The sequence below is a fragment of the Abramis brama genome (genome assembly GCF_963993115.1).
Source record: "Abramis brama genome assembly, chromosome: 5".
Classification (NCBI taxonomy): Eukaryota; Metazoa; Chordata; class Actinopteri; order Cypriniformes; family Leuciscidae; genus Abramis; species Abramis brama.
This window is the reverse complement of record NC_139967.1, coordinates 34,966,300-34,991,893: the sequence shown is the minus strand read 5'-3', so window position 1 is coordinate 34,991,893 and position 25,594 is coordinate 34,966,300. Positions and strand designations below refer to the sequence as shown.

General features: G+C 41.5%; 1 protein-coding gene across 2 annotated transcripts; it reads right to left on the bottom strand.

The window, feature by feature from the left end:
• Nucleotides 1-2,039: 2,039 nt before the first annotated feature.
• On the bottom strand, nt 2,040-24,290 carry gpsm1a (G protein signaling modulator 1a). Of its 2 annotated transcripts, none has more exons than XM_084114868.1 (3): nt 24,229-24,290; nt 4,458-4,837; nt 2,040-4,336 (listed from the first exon to the last, which is right to left on the bottom strand). In XM_084114868.1, exons 2-3 carry the CDS (start codon nt 4,767-4,769, stop codon nt 4,151-4,153), a joined length of 498 nt encoding a protein of 165 aa, XP_083970994.1. In that variant the 5' UTR covers nt 4,770-4,837; nt 24,229-24,290; the 3' UTR covers nt 2,040-4,150. The 2 variants fall into 2 exon arrangements, with proteins under 2 accessions (XP_083970994.1, XP_083970993.1); XM_084114867.1 differs by lacking the exon at nt 24,229-24,290 and adding an exon at nt 5,369-5,672.
• Nucleotides 24,291-25,594: the final 1,304 nt, after the last annotated feature.

Genomic DNA, 25,594 nt, shown 5'->3' with positions numbered 1-25,594 from the left:
AAGAGCGATACCATCGTGCAGTGATTACCTCAGTAAAGTTGACCAAGTGAATCTCTGAGCTGGTTTGAGTGAGTGGAGGCAGGGCTAATTTATTCAAAATGAAGCAAGGTTGTAGAGTTATATTCATGCTATTACAAGGGTTTACACAACACAGTTTTCAACTAAAAGCGTAAACATTTTTATTTCATGTAGCCTACACGACAACGGCATTTTGGGTGCTTGAAAACGTAAACTTTTGAAAACGGGTTTCAAAGTGCAAGTTTTTGAAAACGGTCGTGTAAACAACAAAAACGCGAGTCTCTGAAAACGATTAAGTTATGCACATGCGTTTTACGTGTTCAAATAGTGTTTCATCACCATCTAATGGCTTGGCAGCAGAATACAGTGTTTTTAGTCATTTTCACAGATCCTTGTGAATGGGGATCGTTTTGACAATGGCGTCGTCTGTATGCGGAAAACTCAAAGGAAAAACTTCTACGTTTTAAGCTTATCGTTGATGTGTAAATGTACCCTAAGGCATTAATTTATTATTTTATTATTAAAAAACGTTTAAATATGTAATTTTGGTGATCAAAGATGAGTTTTAAGGGATACAATTATTGACTACAGGGGGAATTTAAACAAAACAATGTTGTTGGGATAGGCCAGCCTATATTTATGAGAAGTAGTAGGCTAAATCTTTAATCAAGTGAAAAATAATGACATTAACAAATCATCAAAGAATTTGTTCCCTCTACTGATTCCCTCGTTTTAAGTAAATCCCGCGATTTACCTAAAACGAGGGAATCAGTAGAAGGAACAAATTCTTTGTATTAGTAGGCCAAGTTAGCCTACTAAATCATTGCCTCGGTTTGAGTTAAATCGCGGCCACAATTAATCTAAATTATGGAACAATATGCGAAAAATGTGGCCACAAATTAAAGGGATAGTTCACCTAAAAATAAAAAAAAAATCTGTCATCATTAGGCTACTTACCATCATACGTAGCCCTAAGGGGACATGGTGGTGGAAAAAAAAATGAGATGGGAGGAAAAATAAGTCAATGTTTTTTGCGTTCTCTCGCAAATGTTTTGCGTTCCCCGAGAAACTTTGCGTTTGCTCACAAAATGTTTGCGTTCCACTGAGAAACTTTGTGTTCGCTGGCAAAACTTTTGCAAGAAAACGCAAAAGCATTGCTAAATAATTTATTTTTCTTTACCATGTCCCTTTAGGGGCTCTTTACCCTCAAGTTGTTCTAAACCTGTTTCTTTCTGAGTTTCTTTCTTCTGTTGAACACAAGATATTTTGAAGAATTTTGGTAACCAAACAGTTGCTGGCCCCCACTGACTTCCATAGTAGGCCTATATTTTTTTTTCTTTGGAAGTCAATGGGGGCCAGCAATGGTTACCAACATTGTTCAAAATATCTTCTTTTGTGTTTAACAGAACAAAGAAACTCATACAGGTTTAGAACAACTCAAGGGTGTGTAAATGATGACAGAATATTTATTTTTGGGTGAACTATCCCTTTAAAAATTACAATTTAACTAAGGGGATTAAAGGCACACTATGCAGTTTCTGTTTTTCTCAAACAGCGACCCCTAGAGTCGCTGTGGAGTACTTGTATTTAACGTTACTGTCGTAAATACCACTCGCGCAGAGCCATCTCTGCACTCTTCCGACCACGCTTTCTTCGTTTTCTTCGTCGACTCTGCCATGATTCACGTCTGAAATGCGTGCTAGTGTCTTCCATAGAGGCTGCTTCATATGTTGTTGATGTATGTGACGTCGTGCCGTAAAGCAAGTCGTGATTCTCGCAATATTTGTCGGGGCGCCACTTCTCAAACTTGCGGTGACTGTTTTCAAACAAGCTTCAAATGAAAATAAACCCACCCCACTCACAGGTTAGACCAATCTTATGTCCGCTCAAATAAACAGAATATGTTAGCTTTTGGTGCCACTAGTGGCACAGATTATCAATAATTCCTTAATTTCGTAAACACCAAGATTTTTTTTTGCTGTAATAAAAATAATCGTAAACAAATTAAAGACATACTGAAATCATACTTAAACATCACTTTTATTCCAATGAAACAAAAATCCATGTTAAACAGTGCACCTTAAAATTAGTCTATCCACTTTTCACTGACTATGCACTTTTTAATATTAAAGATGGATTTAGCCTGTCTTAAATATTCTAAAGGAAATCTAGGTAACACTTTAGAATACTGTTCCTTCATTAATGAATAATTACACAGGAACAAACGAGTAACGTATTATTAACATTCTAGTAACTACTATTAACTAACAAGAAACTCTAATTAACGAATTAGTAAGTAATCGCGCTCAGATGAATGTAGTAGTTCATTATTAGCTAATCAATAACTACTATTTTTTTCATACCTCCCAGAGAACTACTATCTACAGGTTCATAATTAACATGAATAATGCACAATTTATAATAAAAAGTAATGGTAACCCATTAGTAATGACTAAAGTATTACTACATCATTTTAAAGGAACTACTAATTATTTGGATCAGTATTCTAAAGTGAAAAACATGATAACAACCTAATATTGACTGAAGTCATTGTAAGCTTTTGAGATTTTTGTAAGATTTTGAATATCAATTCCTTCCAATGGATTTGGTAACACTTTAGTCATTACTAGTGTGTTCCCATGATCTTCACTTTAGAATACTGATCCAAATAATTAGTAGTTCCTTTATAAAGATGTAGTAACACTTGATTCATTACTATCCAAAACCTTACAAAAGCCTTAAAAGCTTACAATGACTTCAGTCAGTATTAGGTTGTTATCATGTTTTTCACTTTAGAATACTGATCCAAATAATTAGTAGTTCCTTTAGAAGGATGTAGTAACACTTGATTCATTACTAATGGGCTACCATTACCTTATATTAAACATTGTGCATTATAAATATTTATTATAGTAGTTCTTATAGTCTTCAGTGAGGTATGAAAAATAGTAGTTATTGATTAGCTAATAGTGAACTACCACTTTTGTAAGGCTTTTGTAAGGTTTTGGATAGTAATGAATCAAGTGTTACTACATCTTTATAAAGGAACTACTAATTATTTGGATCAGTATTCTAAAGTGAAGATCATGGGAAAACACTAGTAATGACTAAAGTGTTACCAAATCCATTGGAAGGAATTGATATTCAAAATCTTACAAAAATCTCAAAAGCTTACAATGACTTCAGTCAATATTAGGTTGTTATCATGTTTTTCACTTTTGAATACTGATCCAAATAATTAGTAGTTCCTTTAAAATGATGTAGTAATACTTGAGTCATTACTAATGGGTTACCATTACCTTTTATTATAAATTGTGCATTATTCATGTTAATTATAAACCTGTAGATAGTAGTTCTCTGGGAGGTATGAAAAAAATAGTAGTTACTGATTAGCTAAAAATGAACTACTACATTCATCTGAGCGCGATTACTTACTAATTCGTTAATCAGAGTTTCTTGTTAGTTAATAGTAGTTACTAGAGTGTTACTAATGCATTACTCATTTGTTCCTGTGTAGTTATTCATTAATGAAGGAACAGTATTCTAAAGTGTTACCGAAATCTATTACTATTAGTATTATTTATATTACTTACCACCAAATGAACTGATACATGAGCCATATAACTTCAATGCAATTGCTCCCATCTGTTGGGAATCAGTAAATTCATATTCAGTGTATGCTGAAACTCACTTTCCACTTGAGTTAAATGAACACACACCTGCTTGAGGATTATGCGCTGCCGATGTTTGTCACACCGATCTATATTGTGTTGTGTGACAGTAGTTAGTAATATTATCCTTGGAAAGCATCAGTGTGTTAATCATTTTCCATGGTGTTGTTTTACTTGAAATCTGCACAAACATTTTTGTGAAAGAACAATTATTGGAACATACAAACAGGTGAGTGTTTCCATTCCCTTTGAATCACATCCTGAGGCCACATTTGGACTCACCATGACCTTAGGGTAAATTGACTGCAAAAATATGAAAAAATTCAACATCCTACTAATTAAAATAAATCTATATTACTCCCTACTAACCCCATCCGTGGAAGATCTCACAAAATGTGCAGCCAGAGAGTCAGAGTTTGCAGAAGAATTTTGTGGAAGTCACATCAGAAATGCCACAGTCTCTAGCTTGAGCCCTCAGAGGTTTTGGACTTATGATTTAAGTCTGTTTCATCCTTTTCATCAGAGTGAAAAGAAACCCGTTGTTCATCCATGCGTTTAGATTGCACTCTCTGAATTAGGCTGAAGAAGTCTTCATCTGGGTCTGGCGCTGGGGGCAAAGAGCACCTCTGATCATTGATTCTGGAGGACTGGAGGAGGGGAGAGGTGATAAAGTTCACAACATGCAAACAGAGGAATTCTGAGGAATGTAAGTGTAAACCATATTTGTACATCTTGCATTTGATATTTAATTTCAATTACTATCGTTACCTGATACTTTATGAGCATGTTGAAAAACTCGTCACTAGGTTCACGTGAACTACATGCCTCACACAAGTGTTCCACATTGTTCTGTGCTATCCTGATGCCCAGTCGGTCCCCTATACTGGCTCTCTGGTCATCCAGTCTGCGGCTCTGGGAACTGGCTATCAGGTCAAAGAACTCCTCTGTCTGGGTAAGTGAGATGAGGGAGGAGGCTCCTGACAGTAAAGGGGACTGAGGCATGGAGGACTGGGGCCCAGTCGAGGCCGCTTGGGCCTGGGCATTGGGCTGTTGAGGGAGCTGGCAGCGCCGGTTCTCCATGCCGCTGCTTCTGGGGTCTCTAAGCACAGTGAAAGGGCAGACCTCATTAGAGGTGACTGGGACTTACCCTTAAAAAAGAATACAGAGCAAAAGATGAAACATTTAATGAAATTACTAAAAATCTCTTATTTTAAAGTGACCAATCTCACAACACGATAAACTTGATCAAAATGTCAGTAACCATTTCAGCAAGTGTGGTTACGTTTGAGGTTTACCCAAAATGATGTAAATATATACTAAAAACTATACTGAGATTATGAGACACATGTTTAAACGGATCAACTTTTTCTCAATTTCTGAAAAATTTGTTCTCTAATGTGTGAAATAGGTCTGGGATAATAACTTATTTTAGAGTTAGCATGATGCATAAGCTGCAGTCCAGCAAAGTTGGAATGAGTGAACAATTTAAATTAAAAAATAATTTTTATTTCAGTTTGTTTCAGGTGTTAGAAGTTGCACAAAAGAATAATATTAAATATTTTAATCTAACAAAACATAATAATAAAAAAAAAAAATATATATATATATATAAACAGATTTATAATGCAGTATTTAAATATGACATATTTCACATTTGACAAAGTTTTAAAATGACTTACAGTTTTATCCTTTTCAAAAAATCCAAAACCAATAAAGTTCACAAAGGCGCTCTCTACAGGGACTTCATCTGAGAACAGCCATACACCAATTGACACAGCCTCTGGCACTGAATAATTTTCTTGGCAGACATGTCAAGCAGACCTTTCTCTCCCAAGATTGAAACGTACATGTTACTGAACAGCGTGCAAATCTTCTCTAACATAAAAAGAAAATAAATTCAAGAAAAAATGCCTTATATTCCAGCAAGAATGAGGATGAGTTCCCTATCTTCTACACCCAGGTTTCCTATGTGCAGGGCTGTCTGTTTTTCGAGGGGGAGAGGGAGAGAAAGGGAGAGTGAGAGGGAGAGATAGAGAGAAATGGGGCGCAGTTGCCCCTCTCCGCTTACATCATGGTTGCTATAGGAACTGGAAATCGGCTTCCAAATCTCGCTCCTGTTGTTCACTCAAACACAGACATATGCACACCAACAAAAACACACACTGTCTGGTGCACACACACACACACACACACACACACTGGCTTGCATTCCTGCATTGTTGAGTTCCATTCATTGCCTCCTGGGGGATCAGTTGCCTCTCTCTTTCCACAGTCAGGAAAACTAGAGCACAATTATACCACAGGATACAGTGTCCAAGATTACTGTTGTATCTGTCATTTTCATGTCTTTGTTTCAAGCGATGCTGAGCCACTGTCAGCAGAGCACAATGAGGAGGGGTTGCTTGGAAGCTACCATAAGGAGGAGGCAATAACCAATGATTCTGGGATAAACCAAAGCAACATAATATTGCCTGGGGCCCTTCGCCTGAAATGAATGGATGAATTCCACTCTATTCAGAATTCCCCTAGGGGATAGAGCAGTCTTTCTTGGGATTCCCTCCAGTCCAGCTCCATGTGCCAGCCAGCAGGCAGCTACAAGAACAAGTCCAGATCATCAGTGTTCTGCACCTCTCAGCTACTCTCTACTATGGTCCACCACATGTGCAGACATGTGCAGTAGTAGGCAGTTCACTGAAAAAAATAAAATAAATATATATATATATATATATATAGATATATATAGATATATAGATATATATATATAGATAGATAGATAGATAGATAGATATAGATATAGATATAGATAGATATATATGTAATGAAAGTTTGTAAGGAATATTGTCATAAACAATTTCTTGTTTCACAGACAGGGCTTAGATTAAGCCAGGATTAGGCCTTAGTTCAAGTAGAGCATTTAAGGAGCTTTTATAAACATGCCTTAGAAAAAAAAAAACATTACTGGTGTTGTACAAAATTCCCTGCCACACGCATGCGCAAGTCAAACTTGTTCAGACTTGTCTGGTGAATGTGCAGAAAGTTTCATTTCGGCAGCGTCCAGTAGCAGAGTTATAAGGAGTTTCCTGGCTTTGTTTATTGCTTAAAAGTTTGTTTTTCCTTGTGTGATGTTGTTGTGCATTAATAACTCCAAACCACATTTATGTGAATATCCACGCAAACCTGTCTATGCCTTGCAATGTTATGGCCTAATAAACTTTTAGATCGGCCACATTCACTCTGGTGCAGTTCTTTCTAACCGAAGAATTAGGCCAGTTGAGTTCCAACCATCCAAATTTGTGCAGAATATCCCACAAGTTGGTCTTTCGAGCAGGATTGGGACATCAGCTCCGCTATGGCTACATCCAGAGATTACTACGGGGGAGAACAATGCGCCAGATCCATGTCCAAGTCGTACCCGGCAGGTGCCCACTTAATTGGAGGATTATGTGCTGGATTATCCACCTCCATGGCATGGCCATCCTTCACCAGCAGATGGTGCTCAAGGAATATCTCATGCAAGCCAGGACCCTTATAGGGGCTATATTACTCCTGCTCCTAGGGACAGAGACTTTGAAAGTGAAAAGCTGCATCACTTAGAGGCCCGGTAGAGAGATTTAGGCCATGTCCACACTAATACGTTTTCGTTTGAAAATGTATATTTTTCTCTCTGTTTGGCCTTCCGTCCACACTGAAATGGCGTTTTTATTAATGAAAACAAAGCTTTTTTGAAAACGCACTCCAAAGTGGATACATTTGAAAACGCCGTTTTCACGTTGTAGTGTGGACTGTGAAACCGGTGGTATTTAAAAACAATGACGTAAATTTAGTCATGTGACGCATATTGTACCAATAGATATTCATATTTATACCAGTATTGTGCCTGTTATGTGCTATTCACTTTCACGCTTTTGCTAAAAATATTCTACATTGCACACTCTTCATATCACAGTCCTGCAAAGATGAAAGAATTTACTCACATTTGCTGTCCTGCGGCAGCACATGAGAGCAGTTGCGTTTTAGACCAAACATATGGTGACTGCGACCTGGACCGCATCAGTGAATGGTGAGATATTTTACTTAATAAAATGATCCTGTCAGAAGAATTGCGCGATAACTATTATTTCCATCTGAATCATATCAGTGACCTTTTGTGGGGTTTTACGCATGCGCAGTAAGGTGAATTTTGCATTTTCAGGCATTTTTTTCAAAAGTTTCTCATCCACACTGAAACGTCCGAAAACACCTGAAAACGCTAGTGTGGACGGAGAGCGTTTATAAACAAAAACGCTGTTTTCAAATGTATCCGGATTAAAAAACATAATTCAAGACTTTGATAACCGCCTGATGCATGCAGGACCAGAGAGAGTCTTTGCAGAGTTTAGACAAACCTACTGGATTCTCTGAGGGAATCAGACCGTCAAGGGACACCAAAGACAATGCGCTGAATGTAGGAAGTGGTGCAGCAAACCTATTGTACCCAAAATGGCAGAGCTGCCGGCTGCCCGTCTGGTCCACAGGAGTTAATTGGTTTGGTCCCTACATTGGCAGAATTGGCAGATGGCAAGAAAAGAGATAATATTTAAATGTATCACTACAAGATGCGTAGATCTCGACTTGTTATGCAGCATGGATGCAGATTCCTTTTTGTTGGCCCTCAGACGATTCATAGCAAGGAGAGGCATCGATACAGACACAGCCAAGTCTTCTGGACCCAGTTCCTCAGAAAACACTGTGCCAGTCTTCAGCTTTGACAGAAATGGCAGAACATCACACCAAACTTGGCAGTCAATCAGGTTGTATTGATTGCAGACTCTCAACTTCCCAGAGCCCAATGGCCAGTCAGTAAGATAACCAGAGACCTACCTCCACCAAATTCGTTATCACCTCGGAGAGGGGAAAGGCGCTAATGCAAGCACTACTCCCAGACTTGAGACTTACCTGATATCGGCAAAAACCTCAAGACAAAACTGGCTCCATTCGGAGATTATAGAATCTCACGAAGGTGTTGGGTGTAGCCCAGCCCGCAGCTCTGCATATGTCTGCAAGCGATGCGGCAGCCAAGACCAAAGTGGCAGCCACACTGCGAGTGGAATGAGCTCTCACTCCCAGCGGGCACAACACACTTTGGGCCTGATACGCCTGGAGAATGACTTCCACAATCCATTGGGCCATTCTCCTTCACCTTCTGCTGTCCTCCAAAGCAGACAAAGAGCTATTCAGATTGTCTGAAACTCTGTGTTCGGTCCAGATATATGCGGAAAGCGCACACAACAGGGACAAGGCTGGGTTACCATCATCAGGAGGGAACGCTTGCACGTTCCCCACTTGGTCCCTCAAGGGAGTAGTGGGAACTTTGGGCCTATATCCAGGCCGGGGTCTCAGTGAGAGTAGGCCGGCCCGAATTCCAGGCACAAATCACTAATTGAGAGGGCTTGTAGATCCCCCACCCTCTTTAGCGATGTGAGCGCAATCAGGAGGACCATCTTCATAAAAAGGCCACTAAGCTCTACTGATTGCAAGGGCTCAAACGGATCTTTCTGCAGGGCCTGCAGGACCAGAGAAAGATCCCAAGAGGGGATGAGGTGTGGTCTCGGGGGATTCAACCTCCGAGTGCCTCTCAGGAACCTAACTATCGGGTTGTGCTTTCCTAAAAACCTGCCATCCACAGTGTTGTGGTAAGCTGCTATTGCAGCCACATACACTTTCAAAGTGGAGGCAGACAGGTGTCTCTCAAGGCCCTGCTGTAGGAAGAAAAGCACTGACCCGAGGCCACATCTTCATGGGTCCTCACCTCCGGAGGAACACCATGCAGTGAATATGCACCACTTCAGGGCGTAGAGCTCTCAGCTCAAGCCTGAGAGATGGTATCTATCACTGCTGGTGATAGTCCCCTGAGTTCCTCCTCGTCCCATCCAGGGACCAGATGTGGAGGTTCCAGAGGTTTGGGCGTGGGTGCCATATTGTGTCCTGCCCCTGAGAAAGAAGGCCCTTCCTCAGGGAGAATCACCAGGGAGGGGCCGACGCCATTAGCGCAAGCTCTGTGAACCAAGTCTAGTTGGGCCAGTAAGGTACAACAAGGACTTGTTCCTCATCCTCCCTTACCTTGCACAGAGTCTGTGCGATGAGGCTCACTGGGGGAAATGCATCCAGGAATTCAACCAGAGGAACTGAGTGTGCTGGGGAATTGGAGGTTTGCGGGGACCTGGCGAAAGCACTGCCATTTCGACCCCCAGATCGTCCTCAGTGCTCGCCGCCAACGCCTACTACCCGGAGGTAGAAGGACCAGGACGGGAAGCAGCTGTGGAGGCTCTCTGTCTTTTAAAGACATGAGAGTAATAGCATGAGCCACCCACAAACGCTGCTTCAGGGTGGGCACAGCCCAATCTCATATGTAGGTTTCGACAGGTTTTTCGTAGGTTTCGTTGAAGTGACCGACAGAAAGGGAACTTATATTATGTTCATTCATATTCAATTTCTGTAGTATTTCTTACCTGAATACTACTGTCAGACATATACCTGAAAATCTAAAAACCTAAAATCGTTTGACAAATATATACTGTATGTATGTGTGTGTGTGTCTATACATATAACATTTTTGATGTAGATGTTCTGTATGGGTTAAGTGAGACCTGCACATCTAAAAACGCTCTTCCTGTGGTTTGGCTCTCATTAAATGAATATTTGTGAAACCTCATGTTGCTTTTAAGCCAACAAGGTCTTTACGGTCTTTAGACGCACTGCTGGAGTGAGAGCAAACATCACCCTTCTTTGTAAATGCACTGCCATAAGGAAGCTTTTCAACCCTCCATTAGGTAAGTGCTCTGCCAAATAGAAAATCCATCAGCTTTTGTCAAAGCCATTAAGTCACACATGTCCATTCAGCTATCACTCTCCATTCATACATAAATGTATCATAGATAAACTTTCCTGTTTGCACACAATATGTGATACAGCATATGTGTTGCAGCATTGTGTAAATAAGTGCCTCACACAATCTATTTGAGAGCATGCTCAGTCAGTGTATTAAAAATTAGAAAGGCAAAAGGACTTGGCTTACTATGAAAATAGATTCAGTGCTAATATTGAATAGGCTGTAAGGGCAAGAACACACGTTTGTTGAAGCACCCAGCATGACTGCAAGCAGGATGCCTGCACTCGTGCACCTGGGTTCTCTCTAATCAGATGCCTTTTATATCACTGAAGTTCTGCCAGACAAATTATGTTGTTTTAGTGTTAAAATGGTTTTATGTCATCTCAAGCTAAATTAATCAGCCTGGTTAGGAAAAATACTAATCAAAAGCATCCCAATCACATTCACCCTCTCTTACCCCTACTTTGCTCTTTAAGCCCCACAAAACACAATTTTATAATCTTGCATATAATTGTTCATATGATTGCAGATGTGTAGCCTATATGAACGTGCATGTAACGAGCGCTAGTTAAACACAATCACACACTTAAATATTGTAACTAAATTCAAGTGTGTGATCATGTTTAACTAGCGCTCGTTGCATGCACATTCATATATGGTGCTTTTCCACTGAATGGTAGGCCCTACGGCCTCGGCGCGGCTGGCTTTGCTTTTCCACTGCATAGTATGATTTGGCTCGGCACGGCACGGCTCGACACGGTTTGCTTTTCCACTGCAGTTTAGTACCACTTCAAAGTGGGTGGGATTAAGACTGCTCGTTAAAGTTACTGAAAAACATTTTCATTCCTGGTCGCAATATGCAGCTCTCGCTGGATCTGCTCCTCGGTACCAACGAGAGGAACGTCTGCACCTTGTTTACTGACCAGTCACCACGATTCAACCATTTCTTTTTTCACGTTTTTTTTCTTTTTCTCAAGCAAGTCGTTTAATAAAAATTGTGCGAACAAATAATACTGCGGTGGCTGTTGCTGACTATTTAAATCTAGCATGTTTGGTGTCTCATGTTGCAAATTCAATGACGCTGGTAGTGACGATTCTCTCTGACCAATTAGTGATCTGTAGTGTTTTCACGTCACCTTTTAGTATCGGTACGGGGTGCTTGGAACCTCAACAGAGGTGGTACCATTTAAAGCGAGCCGTACAGAGCCGTACCATGCAGTGGAAAAGCGCCAAAGTGAGCCGTACCAAACCATAAAAAGCAGTGGAAAAGTGCCAATACACATCTGCCATCAGATTATGCGATTACTTTGATTATACTGCTGTCATATTTTATGTTGCGATAGATTGTTGTTAATTGTTTTAGATGTCTGTAGTAAATTGCAAGTATAAATGTGAGTTGACGGAGATTATAGTTAAATGGTTTATTCAGATGCTAATATGGCTAATCATGGAGCTAGAGTATTTCACACTTCTTGCAAGTAATATTCCACACTGATTGTATTATTGTTTGTTATATTGGATTGTTAAATAATTGTATCTGAAGTCTGTATTATTTACTTATTGTAATTGTTATTTATCTTTTGTACAGACCACACAAACAATGAACCCAGGATACATCACTGATGATGTGTCTGAGTTGCACCAGAGGTGTATTTCAAGAATTATACCATCTGGCTAAGCCAGTGACTTCCGGGAACAGTCTGGATGACAACCATGAAGAGTATGGAGACTGCTGGAGAGACAGCTGGCAACTGGGAAGACAGTAACCGGGGCAGCGAGGGCCATCAACCCAAACTGCAGCTTCCGTGAGGATGCACCCATAAACAAGCTACGAAAACCCCTAATGAACCATACCCCCAGGGGTGCCCGAGAGGGGGGGAGAATGAGCCCTCCAACAGGACGGATATACAGGCAACGACCAATGCTAATGGAGAAACGACAATGAGTGTAGTTTGCATATGTGGCAAAGTCTGCAAGAACCAGCATGGCCTGAAGATCCACCAGGCAAAAATGAAATGTTTGACGGGGAAGCAGGTGGTGCAAAGCACAGGTCCAGTACCTGGTGAGACGCAGGAGGAGCCCGGCCCGGAATCACCCCACAGTGCCCAGAACCTCCATGCCCCACAAGCTCCACCCCATGTGAGACATTCCGAACATCGCCGGGTCAAGTGGCCTGCTGCCAACAAGGAGAGAGAGTGGCTCCAGTTTGATGAAGATCTGGACCAAGTCCTTGAAGCTACCGCGAAGGGGGATGCAGACCAGAAGCTGCGGGCTCTGTCAACAATGATCATCAGCATCGGAGCTGAAAGGTTCGGCATTAAGGAACAACAGCTGACCAGAGGGGTGGCAGAGCCAAACAGACGGGAAGTGAAGATCAGCCAGCTAAGGAGTGAGCTTAGACTGCTCGGACGGCAGTTTAGGAAGGCAAGGGAGGAGGAAAAGGCTGGTCTGTCAGAACTCCGCCACAACCTGAGGAAAAGACTAACCACCCTCCCGCGAGCTGAGTGGCATAGGAGGAGGGGCAAGGAGAGAGCCAGGAAACGTGTCGCCTTCATTTCTAACCCGTTTGGATTTACGAAGAAGATCCTCGGGCAGAAAAGAAGTGGCCATCTTGCGTGCACTGAAGAAGATGTTAACAAACATCTCAGCACCACGTACAGTGACAGCGCAAGAGACAAAGATCTTGGGCCATGCAAAATGTTGATAACCCCGCCGGAACCCACCGTGGCATTTAACACCAGGGAGCCAGCTTTGAAGAAAGTTGAAGAAGTCGTCAAAGCTGCTAGAACCAGCTCAGCACCAGGCCCGAGTGGAGTGCCGTACGTCGTCTATAAGAGGTGCCCCAGACTCTTGAGCACACAGGAGTTGTCACCCAGCTGTTACGTGAGGCACGTGAAGGCAAAGGGGATCTGGCAGTCCTCTGGCTCGATCTCGCCAATGCCTACGGGTCAATCCCACATAGGCTGGTAGAAACCTCACTTGACCGACATCACGTTCCAGACAAGATCAAGAACCTCATACTGAATTATTATAATTCCTTCAGTTTGAGAGTCACCTCTGGAGCGGAAACATCTGCGTTTCATCGGCTTGAGAAGGGCATTATCACGGGATGCACTATTTCCGTGATATTGTTTGCCTTGGCAATGAATATGCTGGTTAAGTCAGCAGAGGTGGAGTGCAGAGGCCCACTCACCAAGTCAGGTATACAGCAGCCCCCCATCAGAGCATTTATGGACGATTTGACAGTGACAACAACATCGGTTCCGGGGTGCAGATGGATCCTCCAAGGGCTCAAGCGTCTCATCAACTGGGCCCGGATGGAATTTAAGCCAGCCAAGTCCAGGTCCCTGGTGGTGAAGAAAGGGAAGGTTACAGACCAGTTCCGCTTCTCACTAGGAGACATCCAGATACCATCTGTCGGAGAAAAGCCAGTCAAGAGTCTGGGCAAGATCTACGACTGCACCCTGAAGGACACCGCATCACTCCAGACAGCCACCAACCAGTTGGGAATCTGGTTGACGGCTGTGGACAAGTCAGGTCTGCCAGGTAAATATAAAGCCTGGATTTACCAGCACGGCATCCTGCCCCGACTCCTCTGGCCACTGCTGGTCTATGACGTGCCAATAACCACCGTTGAATGCTTCGAGAGGAAAGTCAGCCGTTCCCTGCGGAAGTGGTTAGGCCTACCACGAAGCCTCAGCGATATCGCCTTGTACGGGACGAAGAACAAACTAAAACTGCCCTTCAGCAGTCTGAAGGAAGAGTTTATGGTAACCCGATCAAGAGAGGTGCTACTGTACAGAGACTCAAGTGACATCAAGGTCTCTTCGGCAGGCATAGAGGTCAGAACCGGCAGGAAGTGGAAGGCCCAAGAGGAAGTGGACCAGGCTGAGTCACGGCTAAGACACAGTGAGCTGGTGGGGGCAGTGGCATCTGGACGGGCAGGACTCGGGAGCAATCCAAGACCTCGTTTTAACAAGGCCCAGGGAAAGGAAAGGCGACAGCTGATCCAAGATGAGGTCCGGGTGGAAGAAGCCCGCTGCAGTAGGATAGTAGGGATGCGGCAGCAGGGGGCATGGACCCAATGGGAGCAGGTGGCAGACCGAAAGATATTGTGGACAGAATTGTGGAAGTCTGAGCCACACCGGATAAAATTCCTGGTTCAGTCTGTCTATGATGTCCTCCCCAGTCCATCCAATCTTTTCCGCTGGGGCCTGGCAGATACACCACTGTGCCCTCTCTGCCAGAGAGGAGGTTCATTGGAGCACATCTTGAGCAGCTGCCCAAAAGCACTGGGAGATGGGCGCTACCGTTGGCGCCACGATCAAGTGCTGAGGGTCATGTCTGAGGTCATCAGTACTGGGATCGTCTGCAGTAAACACCAGCAACCAGCAAGACAGAACATCGCCTTTGTTAAAGCCAGGGAGAAGCCACATCAGCGCTTGAAGGAATCAGGAGGGCTGCTCGCAACAGCAAAGGACTGGCAGCTGAAGGTCGACCTAGGGAGACAGCTTAAATTCCCAGGAAACATCGCGGTGACCACGCTCAGGCCAGACATTGTCCTGGTGTCAGAAAAAACAAGGCAAGTGGTCCTGCTGGAGTTGACTGTTCCCTGGGAAGACCGGATGGAGGAGGCATTTGAGAGGAAGAGGGCCAAGTACGAGGAGCTGGCAGGCGAATGCCGAAGCAGGGGGTGGAGGACCCGATGCAATCCTATCGAGGTCGGGTGTAGAGGATTCGTCGGCCAGTCACTCATCAGGGCTCTCAAGATGCTTGGAGTGAAGGGACTGCACATCAGGAAAGCCACCAAGAATATCACGGATGCCGCTGAAAAGGCGTCAAGATGGCTGTGGATCAAGCGGGGTGATCCGTGGATCGGACAAGCTACTCAGACACAAGCCAGGGTCTGATCAACCCTGGCTGGGTCGCCTGGGCGAGGGTGTATGATGTTGTGAGACCCGAAACACCCAATGAACCCAGGATACATCACTGATGATGTGTCTGAGTTGCACCAGAGGTGTATTTCAAGAAGAATTATTTATCTTTTGTACAGACCACACAAACATATTTCATGCATCAGTAAAGCCATCAAAGGAAAGAACGCTGACAGGCCCAGCAGGGCGAGTGTTTCTTATCCAACAGTCCTTAAGAGATCAATTCTAATTTCCAATTCCAAGTCTCACAAATGGTCCTTTGAGCCAGAATTCACTTCTGTGGATTAAGATGTCAGCCACTTCTGCACCAGTAAACCCTTCGGTTCGCCCAAAGCACCATCCAGCCTATTTACAAGATTGCCTTCATAAATCAGTATCACCAGTTAGTACGAGAGAACAAGCAGTGGAGTCATCTGATGATGATTACTCTTCATCACACATGGGAGTATCCGGTGAAAAACCTAGAAGAGCACACAGTTTACCTGTTTTTTTCTCCCACTTTGAGGCTGACTGTCAGGGATGAACATCGTGCCCTCCAAAACCTTCTACAGTAGTGCATTTCCAACTCTTCCCGCCAGTCATAACCACAATGTCCGAATCGACAGCTATGGTCAGAATCCAATGACCCTCAATGAACGTTTCGGTCAGCCTCACCATTAAGAAGAATTGCTACTATTCTTGATTCTCCTGATATAAGCCACAATGACCCATTAGCATTTAAGTTCTCCCTTCAAGTGCAGTCTCTAATTGATCTGCTAAAGACATTAGGCCAGACGAGGAGCATTGAGTTTCAGTGTGGGTTGCATGTTGCACGCCTCCTCAGTAAGCTGCCACCTGAAAGACGGGCTGATTTTCTCTGCGACATGTTACATCGGCCTGGGGGGACTCACTAAAGATCAGCTCTTAGAGTGGATACGCACCAATAGGAGATGCTGGCGTTGTGGCCTTGCTCATGAGGCTGCCCACTTTGGTCTAAAGAAACCATGTCTGCTTTGTCAGAAAAAGCATCTACGAATCCTCCATGAGGTAAATGAGAGGCCTGTCACAGAGGCATCCAAAACAGAGGCTTGCCTCAGCTCAGCTCAGCGACAGACAGACATTGTACCTAAACAAACCAGTCAGCAGTAATAAAGTCTTACTCAAAGTTATTAGAGTGCTCCTACTGCTTCGACTCAAAAAAGCTTAGCTCTGAGAACAATCTGTCATGATGTGCAAACCCTTGATGGAGCTTCAGTCTCATTCTACATTTCTCCATACTCAAATCAAGTATATTTGTATAGCGCTTTTCACAATACAGATTGTATCAAAGCAGCTTCACAGTATTAAAATAAAATAATACAACAAAGTTTGTTTCTAGTGGAATTTATTGATTGATAGAATAAAATTAAATATCCCCAAAATACTCCAATTCAAAGAAGCGGTATCTCATATCCAGAGCCTTTACTCCCCACAGCTTGATCTCGCTGATCACTCTTACCCAAATCCCAAGTGGCAGAAGCAATACAAACACTTGGTTGGACTACCACTGCAGTACTTTGAAAAGGCAAACCCTCTTGTCCTTGTTGGTGCAAATCATACCCACATAATCTCACCAAACGAGTCAGTAAGACTTGGTCCACCTGGGGGTCCAGCTGTATTAAGAACCAAATTAGGATGGACACTCAAGGGCCCTACTAACTTGTTGGAGCAGAGACTTAAGCCAAAACTGTCTCTCCACATATCCATTCCCCTCAGCACCACAGAACTGTTCAAGAATGTTGAAAGGCTGTGGCAAGTGGATGTTTTGCCATTTCAGAATGAAAAGGAGTGCACAAGATCCAAGCAGAACAAAAAGGCCATTAAGCTACTGAAGACAGTTTGTGTAGAGGTGGATGGAATACACTGCTATGCAACACCCTTGATACGTAAGTGTGAAATGCCCTTATGGAAGGGACAATCTTCATGCCACTATGGAAGCTGTCATGCCATGCCTACAAAGTACTGTGAGCAAACTTGCCAAACAAGCTGAAGCTTATTCCTCGGAAATCTAAAAATTGGTTCAGTCCAGAGCGAGACAGCGCCTTTTCTTTTTACGTAGGCTTCGAGAGTTTACTCAAAATACTAAGATTCTTCTGAATTTTTACTATTGTGTAATTGAGAGTGTCCTAACTAGTTGTATTACTTTATGGTTTGGTAATCTCACCCTGAAAGAGAATAAGGCTTTGAACAAAGTGGTTCGCTCAGCCAGCAGGATCATTGGCTGCACTTTGCCGCTCCTGGAGGTTACATATAAAGCTAGACTCTTGAATCGAGCTTTAAAACTTGTTAATGATGCCTCAGGCCATCCTGCAGGGGCCTTCTTTGAGATGCTTCCCTCAGGGAGAAGGTATCGCTCTGTCAAATGTTCTACTGATCACCATTTAAACAGTTTCTTTCCCCAAGCTGTAATCATTTTAAACAAAGCACTTTATATTAGGCACTTTAAATTTATGTGTGGATTTTATTGTACAGTATTTTACTATTGAGTTTTTATGTGGCACTTGCTTGTCTGTTTTATGTTATGTCTTCTTATGTGTTGACATTGTACCTTGAGCTTTTTGCACATCTTTTCCAATGTGGTTTTACACTGCAAATGGCTAATAAAGTGAACTGTGAACTGTGAGCTATCAGAAAGCTCATTCCAAAAGAAATGGAAAGAGATGGGGAATCCTGGTTCATTCCACACCACATGGTGCACCACAATGAAAATAATTGTGTGGTGTTTGATTGTTCCTTTTAGATCAATGGCCTCAATCTAAATGATTCGCCCATCGCTGGCCCCACCTTGGCTTCATCACTTCTTGGGGTCTTACTTGGATTCCATGAGCATGCAGTGGCATATTTCATCAGGTCTGCCTTCTTCCAGAAGAAAGACCACTTCTGTCTATGAATGGCAACTTCTGCCATTCGGGACAACCTGCAGCCCCTGCTGTGCTACCTCTGCCTTACAATGGCATCTGAGAGAACATAGCCAATCCAATGAAGATGTGAGGTTCTCAATAGAATGATGCTTCTACGTTGACAATTGCTTGCAGAGCTTGTCATCACCAGAGGAGGCTAAGCAATTGGTTGACAAGCTGAGGAAACTGTTAGCTGAAGGAGGATTTGAAATGAGACAATGGGCCAGCAATGTTCCAGCTGTCATTCACTATCTTCCACGTAAAGACAGATCGCCATGCAGTTCTTTGGACAGACTCCACCACTGTGCTGTTCTGGATTCAATCAGAGTCCTGCCATTTTAAAGTTTTAGTTGGTACCAGAGTGACTGAAATCCACAAGCTTACCAACCTCACTGCCTGGCGATATGTGGATTCAGGTCAAAAACCAGCTGATGACCTTACAAGTGGAAAGACTTTAAAAGACCTTGCTAAGCCCAACAGATGGAGTCAGGGCCCCCCATCCCTGCTCCTTCCACCAGAAAGCTGGCCAGCAAACCCTGCAGAGCACCCTGAGATTGACACGTCTAAGCTTAAAAAAATCTGCATTCTGTGGAGTAGTAGCTGCAGATGTACCAACTGGCAATGAGTACAGGACATGGACAGAATTGATAAAGGCTACTGCACAGTAGCTACATGGGGTGGCTGGACAGTCAGGAGAACCTACAGTAAACTAGGGATGTCATGAGAACCGATACTTCAGTACCAAGTCGGTATCAACATTTTAAAATCCTGACGGTACTTGTTTTTCTATAGTACCGTGAGTACCGATGGTACCGAACATTTATCCACTATAGCGTGTAGGTTGAACCCAAACAGATTATTAGAACAAATAAGTAATTTTAAAACTTTATGTGAGATATAATTTCACAAACAGTGAGTGATTCAGTACGTACATATGTACGTACGTACGTACTCACTCACTCACTCAAAATGGCTTCACATCCATAGTATCCACATTGATTTTGCTCTGCAAGTGAGCTGCACGGAGCAATACAAGACTTTAGCGCTCATCGTTTTATATCATGTCAATTTATAAATTCAAACTATAAAGTGCTTGCACGCTCTCTGAGATGGTCTTCAGTCACACATAGCCGCCTCTCATGAGTATCAGATTTTTTTGCGGCTTATTACACATAAACATTCAAATACACACACAGTTATGTCAAAATGCCCATCTTGGCGAATATTCGCGTCGGTTATGTGAATTTGAACAGCATGTGTAACTGCATATTGTCTCCATCCATTATGTCTTAATGACAGCAGCCTTTAAAACCTGCTACTGTCTACTATTGGCTGTCTGTATTATTAATGATAATCAAACAACAAAACAAAAGTTTTAATAAGAATTAATTTATATATTCAACTGTATTGAACTTGGTCTTATAACTTACATATTAGTAGACAGATATATTGTTATTTGAATGTTACTGGATTGAGCAAATTATTTATTTACCAATAAATTCTGGCATACATAGGATCTGAATTATGTGGATATTCAAAACCTATGAGTTTGGTGAAAAAAAAAAAAATGTGAAAAAGAAAATGTGAAAAAAGGTGCTTGCAGCGGCTTTTACTAGGCGGTTTCCAAGGTATTCTGGGTGTTTGCTAGGGCGTTGCTAGGCAGTTGCTAGGGTGTTCTGGGTGGTTGCTATGGTGTTGCTAGGCGGTTACTAAGGTATTCTGGGTGATTGCTATGGTGTTACTAGGTGGTTGGTAGTTGTCACAGATGGTTGCTATTGGATTTCTTAGCATTTTTTTTGGCATGATTTAGCACTTACCTAATCTCTATTAGCATGTAGCTATTCACAGCTATAAGTGTATCATGTTGGAAATCCTGTTTGCTAGCATGAGTCAAAAGAGCCAACTACCATCTCTATACAATGTTCTGATACAGATCAGAATGAGTGGTCAATGATAGGTCTTGCAAAATGGTTGCTAGGGTACTCTGTTTGGTTGCTAGGGAGTGGCTTGGCAGCTGCCAATCATGAAAATCCAAAGGCTGCTTGTCAGTATGAATGATATAAACCAACTCCCATGCCTCTGTGACATTCAGAATGGAAGATATCCCTCTATGGATTTTGGTTGCTAAGATTTTGGTTGATAATGGTTGCTAGGGAGGGGCTAGGAAGTGTTGAGGTGATTCATGATTGGCTGTATGATTTTTTTTCTCTGGTTTCCATGGAAAAAGTGGTACCAATTTACCATCTGATATAATGTTTGTATGGGGCTAATTTTCAAATAATTAATTATACTTTATTTATAGACCCCTTTCTGTAATGGTTACATTCTCATTCTGTAATATAATGTTACAGTTCATTTGTTAATGTAATGCAATCTAGATATTCTTTCAGAAACACTGCATGCAGACACTTCAGTGCACACAAAAAAAAAGCCATCTAAAAACAACCACGTATCAAGCTCTTTAGAAGTCATTACAGGTGAATGTTTGATTTTTATACTTTGATTAACGTTTAAAGAATCTCACTTTTTTTTCTGTCCCTGAAATGTTTTTTGTATGAAATGTTTAAATCCCATTTTCAGTCCACTTAGGATCATGTCAGTGTGTGACTCGTCCGCCGTACCACATCCAGGACTCTTTGAATAGTTGATCCGAATAAATCTGTGCAAAAAGGGATTTTGCAAAGAGCATTTATCAAACAAATCCAAAACCAATGCATCAAAGACACCTCAACTTCCGCAGACTATGAGTCATTCCCAAAAGTTCCACAAGATGACACTCTTTCTCCAAAATTAGACTCACTGTTTTGTGCAGAGCTTTTGAAGAAGAATTTACCTACATCCAAAGCCTTAGAAAGTCTACAAAGATCCAGCAACAGAAACTGTGGAGAGAGACTCGAACTCCAGCATCTGTGGAGAAAGATCGTCAACATCTTTCCAGAAAAGTTTGCAGGGTGACAAACAAAGGTCTGCATTGTCACTGAACGTTAAATTAAAATGCAATGCAATTTGAGGTAATCTCTTTTAGAAGCATCACCAGGTACAGGTAGAGACTGCCTGTTAGGAAAAACCCTGTAGCCTAAGCTGTTTTTCACCCAATGCCGACCACCAAAGATCTGATCTCCGGGGTGAGACTATTTAATACAATGCTTTCTGACCCAGAATATAATATAAAAATGTCTCAGAGGTTTCAAAGCACCTTGGCCTACTAAATGCCTTACATAACAGAATATAGCAATTCAATTAAGCATTAAAACTCCAATCTCAGAATTGTAAGTCAAGTAAAGTCACATTTATTTATATAGCGCTTTTACAATACAGATTGTTTCAAAGCAGCTTTACAGAGATAACCAGCTTAAGTAAGTTCATTGACGTTTCATTTTTGTTGTAAAAAAAGTTATTAATTTAGTTAATTTATATATATTGTTCAGCTCAGTTCAGTTCTCATATAATGGTGTCAATGCAGGCAGATCAATATTATTGTTGAATATTAAATTAAATTAAAAATTGTATTTAATGTCCCCAACTAAGCAAGTATGACATGTAGTTAAATAAAATTACACATTAATGACAACGGTTTTAGGTAAAAAAAAATAAATAAAAAATCATTATTTTAAACATACCATACATTATTGTTGCTCCACTATGCCCCTCCTTTCTGAAACGCATTGATTTTTACAAAACTTATCGTTCTGAAAAGCGCGGTGTGCTTTGATTGGCCTGCGATCCAGTGCATTGTGATTGGCCCGAAATACCTTAAGTGTGTTACGGAAATGTCACGTCCCTTACCATATTTGGAACATCAGCTCCCAGAGCAATAATGACAGGTGATAATGTCGGTACTACCTTATCAATTCGAGCCCGAATCTGATCCGTAAAATGCAGATGACCAGGCTGATCGATCAACTTTGCCAGCTCGACTGGACCAGAACGTATCAGATTGGTAAGGTTTTATTTCATTGTGGACATAATTACTGATTATAATGATTTATACTGTCTTTTTACACATCGCGCCGCGCCACGGGTGTGAGAACACTATATAAACATAAAACCATATCTGCATTTGTGGATGTAGAAATGACAAACAAGCGCTAATCTATACTGTTCAAAACTCTCGTTTGAATAGTCAGTAGTAAATTCTTAAAATATGAAAACATACTTACAGGCTGTGTCTATGAGTCAGAAGCACAATGTACTTGCAAAGATGGAATTGCCCCACTTTTTAGAATCAGCCTTTGTACACAGCCGGCCCTGTACTCTCCCAGGCTCTGGAAACAGTCCTCCGAAAAATGCGCAACACACAGTCGAATATTTTGGTTGTACTGTTCTGGAACACTGTTGTAAATTAAGCTTAACCACTGTTTTCTAATTGTGTCCTCTTTTGGAAGGCCAAAAGGGCCTTCGTCTGCTTTCGCAACGAAAAAACACAGCGTCTCCACGACATGGCGGCGTCGGCGGCAACAATAATACAGAGAGCCTCCTTTCTTTGCGTATACATTTGGGCGGTGTTATGAAACTCTGCCCCCACAGACTGACGTAGATTTGTGGGGACGTGTTTGAACAAAACGTTTTAGGAAGGTGTGGCTGAGCCTTAACTTTTACAAAGAATATCTCTTTGGGTTTGAGACTTTGAGCTTTGTAACTCTGCAGATCTAATACATGCACAAACAGCTACATAACACACTAAAGAAAAAGGAAAACAAGAAATCGCATCATATGACCCCTTTAAATCATAATGATTTATTTGAAGCAGCCTTTTGTTTAGTTATTATTATATTATCTGCAAGTACATTTTTTTTTAAATACACTTTTAAGATTTGAAGTACAATTTAGCATGCATGCCTCTTTTTCACAAGGGAAGCAACTAATATGCACCTTTCAGGGTAGATACGGCACAAAGTTGTCCCTTTCAGAGAACTGCCCCAGTGACAAGCTGTTATACTCCTACAATGAATGCAGCAGAGCATTCTATACGTACATATCCACCAGGAGGAATGCCCAGGGGCTTTTGAAACTAATTTTGAACTCACCATGCACTGCTTTTTCACAGGCTGAAAGAGTCAGCATTAAGGGCAGGCAATAATTCACTTGCATTGAGTGGGCACAAAGAATCAGACTCTGCATCTTATGCATGCTTATATCATATTTATCTGCAATTATATGCACCTTTGCATTACTTTAAATGTGTCTAGTTCTCATGCACTTCCTTTACAGATCAGAATAAAAAATAAAAAAAAGTCAAATAAAAGGGCTCCTCAACAGCCTGTTTTAAACGCCAATGGAGGCCAGTGTTCAAACCGATTTAAAAAGGAAGAGATCATCTGAGAAGCATGCCAACCCCTTGAGAAGCTCAAGTCTTGTGCATCAGCCGTGCGGCTTCTTCATGCCCGGTAAAAGGGCATCACAAAATCCCACCTTAAAAGACTTTGTTAAAAACTGTGACATTAAAAAGACAACAAGACCACTGGCAGGTAAAGAAAATGTAGGTCAAACGAAATCAAATAGGCAACCAAAACATAATATCCAAGAAGTGCGTGAATACATGCATCACAAGACCATTGAGAGAAGGAAAAAGGGGCTGCAAATGAGAAAAGAAGCAGAGCGAGAGGATGAGAGGTATAAGGAATATGCATGAAGTAGTAAGGAAACAAAGGCAAGCGCTCCACAGGGCCAAGAAAGAACAGCAACAGGAGTGCAAGGTATGTAAATGAATGTTGTCTGGAAAAAAAGCCATAAGCAAATGTTCTTATCTAGACTATTTAAGAACTCAAGGGTAACCACTTTCATGCTGTTAGAATAATGGGATATAAATGTGCACTTACAAAGAACAGAGGCAGTTCCGAGGAGAAGAAGAGATGTGCTCATGTAGCTGACACAACTGAAGAACAATTGCCTGCCTTTCCTAGAAAGAACCAAAGTGTGACAGTGTGTCTACTGCAGAGCCCATTGCTCCCTTTCTCAACCTCAAGAGGGCAGTGTTGAGTCAGCAAGTAGTAAAATCACAGAAATAGACAGGACATGACACATACAAGGTCAAATGCACATGGACATGAAACACCACACCCTGTTGAACATTTCATTTGACTTTCATTTAACATCACAAAACTTTTCAATAGATGTTGGGAATATGCTGTGGGGATTTGCTCCCATTCTGGGTTGTGTCCAATTCAGAAATTAATTGATAATGCCTTTTTAATTCCAATTCAGTTCCTTAAAGGTACAATATGTAAGATTTTTGTAATAAAATATTCAAAAACCACTTTCACAGTGTGATATATTTCATGCAGTTGTGTACTTACATTATCCTAAAAGCTCCCAAGGATTTGTAAATCCATAGAAATATCATTACAATTTGAAAGAACTGTTTTAAATGTCATTTATTTTACTCACGTGATGGCAAAGCATTTCGAAACATTTGTTATTATTATTAGTGTTGAAAACAGTTTTTTTTTTTTTTTAACATATTTTTGTTATAGACAGTCAATTGTTCAGCTCTGGAGGTCACATGGCCATATACTGGATTTATGCAACAGTGTAATTTTAGTATTTTTATTTTAGCTTAAGTTTTAGGAATTTTGTTATGTGCTTTTTTTCTTCATTTTTATTTGTTTGATATATTTCTATTTGTCTTTAATTTATTTTAATTTCAGTTTTAGTAATTTTAGTATACTTCAGCTTACACTTATTTTATTTCAGTTATATTTCATTTTATTTTATTTTATTGAAAGCAATTTTAGATAGTTTTAGTTAACCATAACAACACTGTTATGCAATTGTTTTAATGTGTGATTTATGCATGTTAGCATAGCTCTTTCTCCGCTGTAATCATCCTGATCATACTTTCATTACACATCTGCCATCTTTGAACCAGCAGGGCTGAGCAGGTGGACCAGACTAAGAGCTCAGGCACACTGAGTGAAGCTGGCAGGTCTGTGAGTGCAGCTGATGTGAGCTGGGCCCAAAACGCTTTGGCAACTCACAGACACAGAGTAGAAGCTCTTAGGAAGACAATTGGTGCTCTGGAAACACACATGGACGATGAGGCAGCCTGGCTGCAAATCAGATACCACAAAGGAGCTCTGATACAGTTACGATCCGCTGGACAGGGCATCAGTGGAGCCGAATCAAGGGAAACTTTGCCTGATTGTGTATCTCTGGATAGAGATAAAGAGACAAACCACAGACAAA

What these genes read in the sequence shown, in the direction of transcription:
- gpsm1a (XM_084114868.1), bottom strand. Translation starts at nt 4,769, where the DNA reads ATGGAGAACCGGCGCTGCCAGCTCCCTCAACAGCCCAATGCCCAGGCC. An exon ending in ACATGCTCATAAAGTATCAG is followed by an intron (nt 4,337 to 4,457) that starts GTAACGATAGTA and finishes CCCCTCCTCCAG; the next exon opens with TCCTCCAGAATCAATGATCA.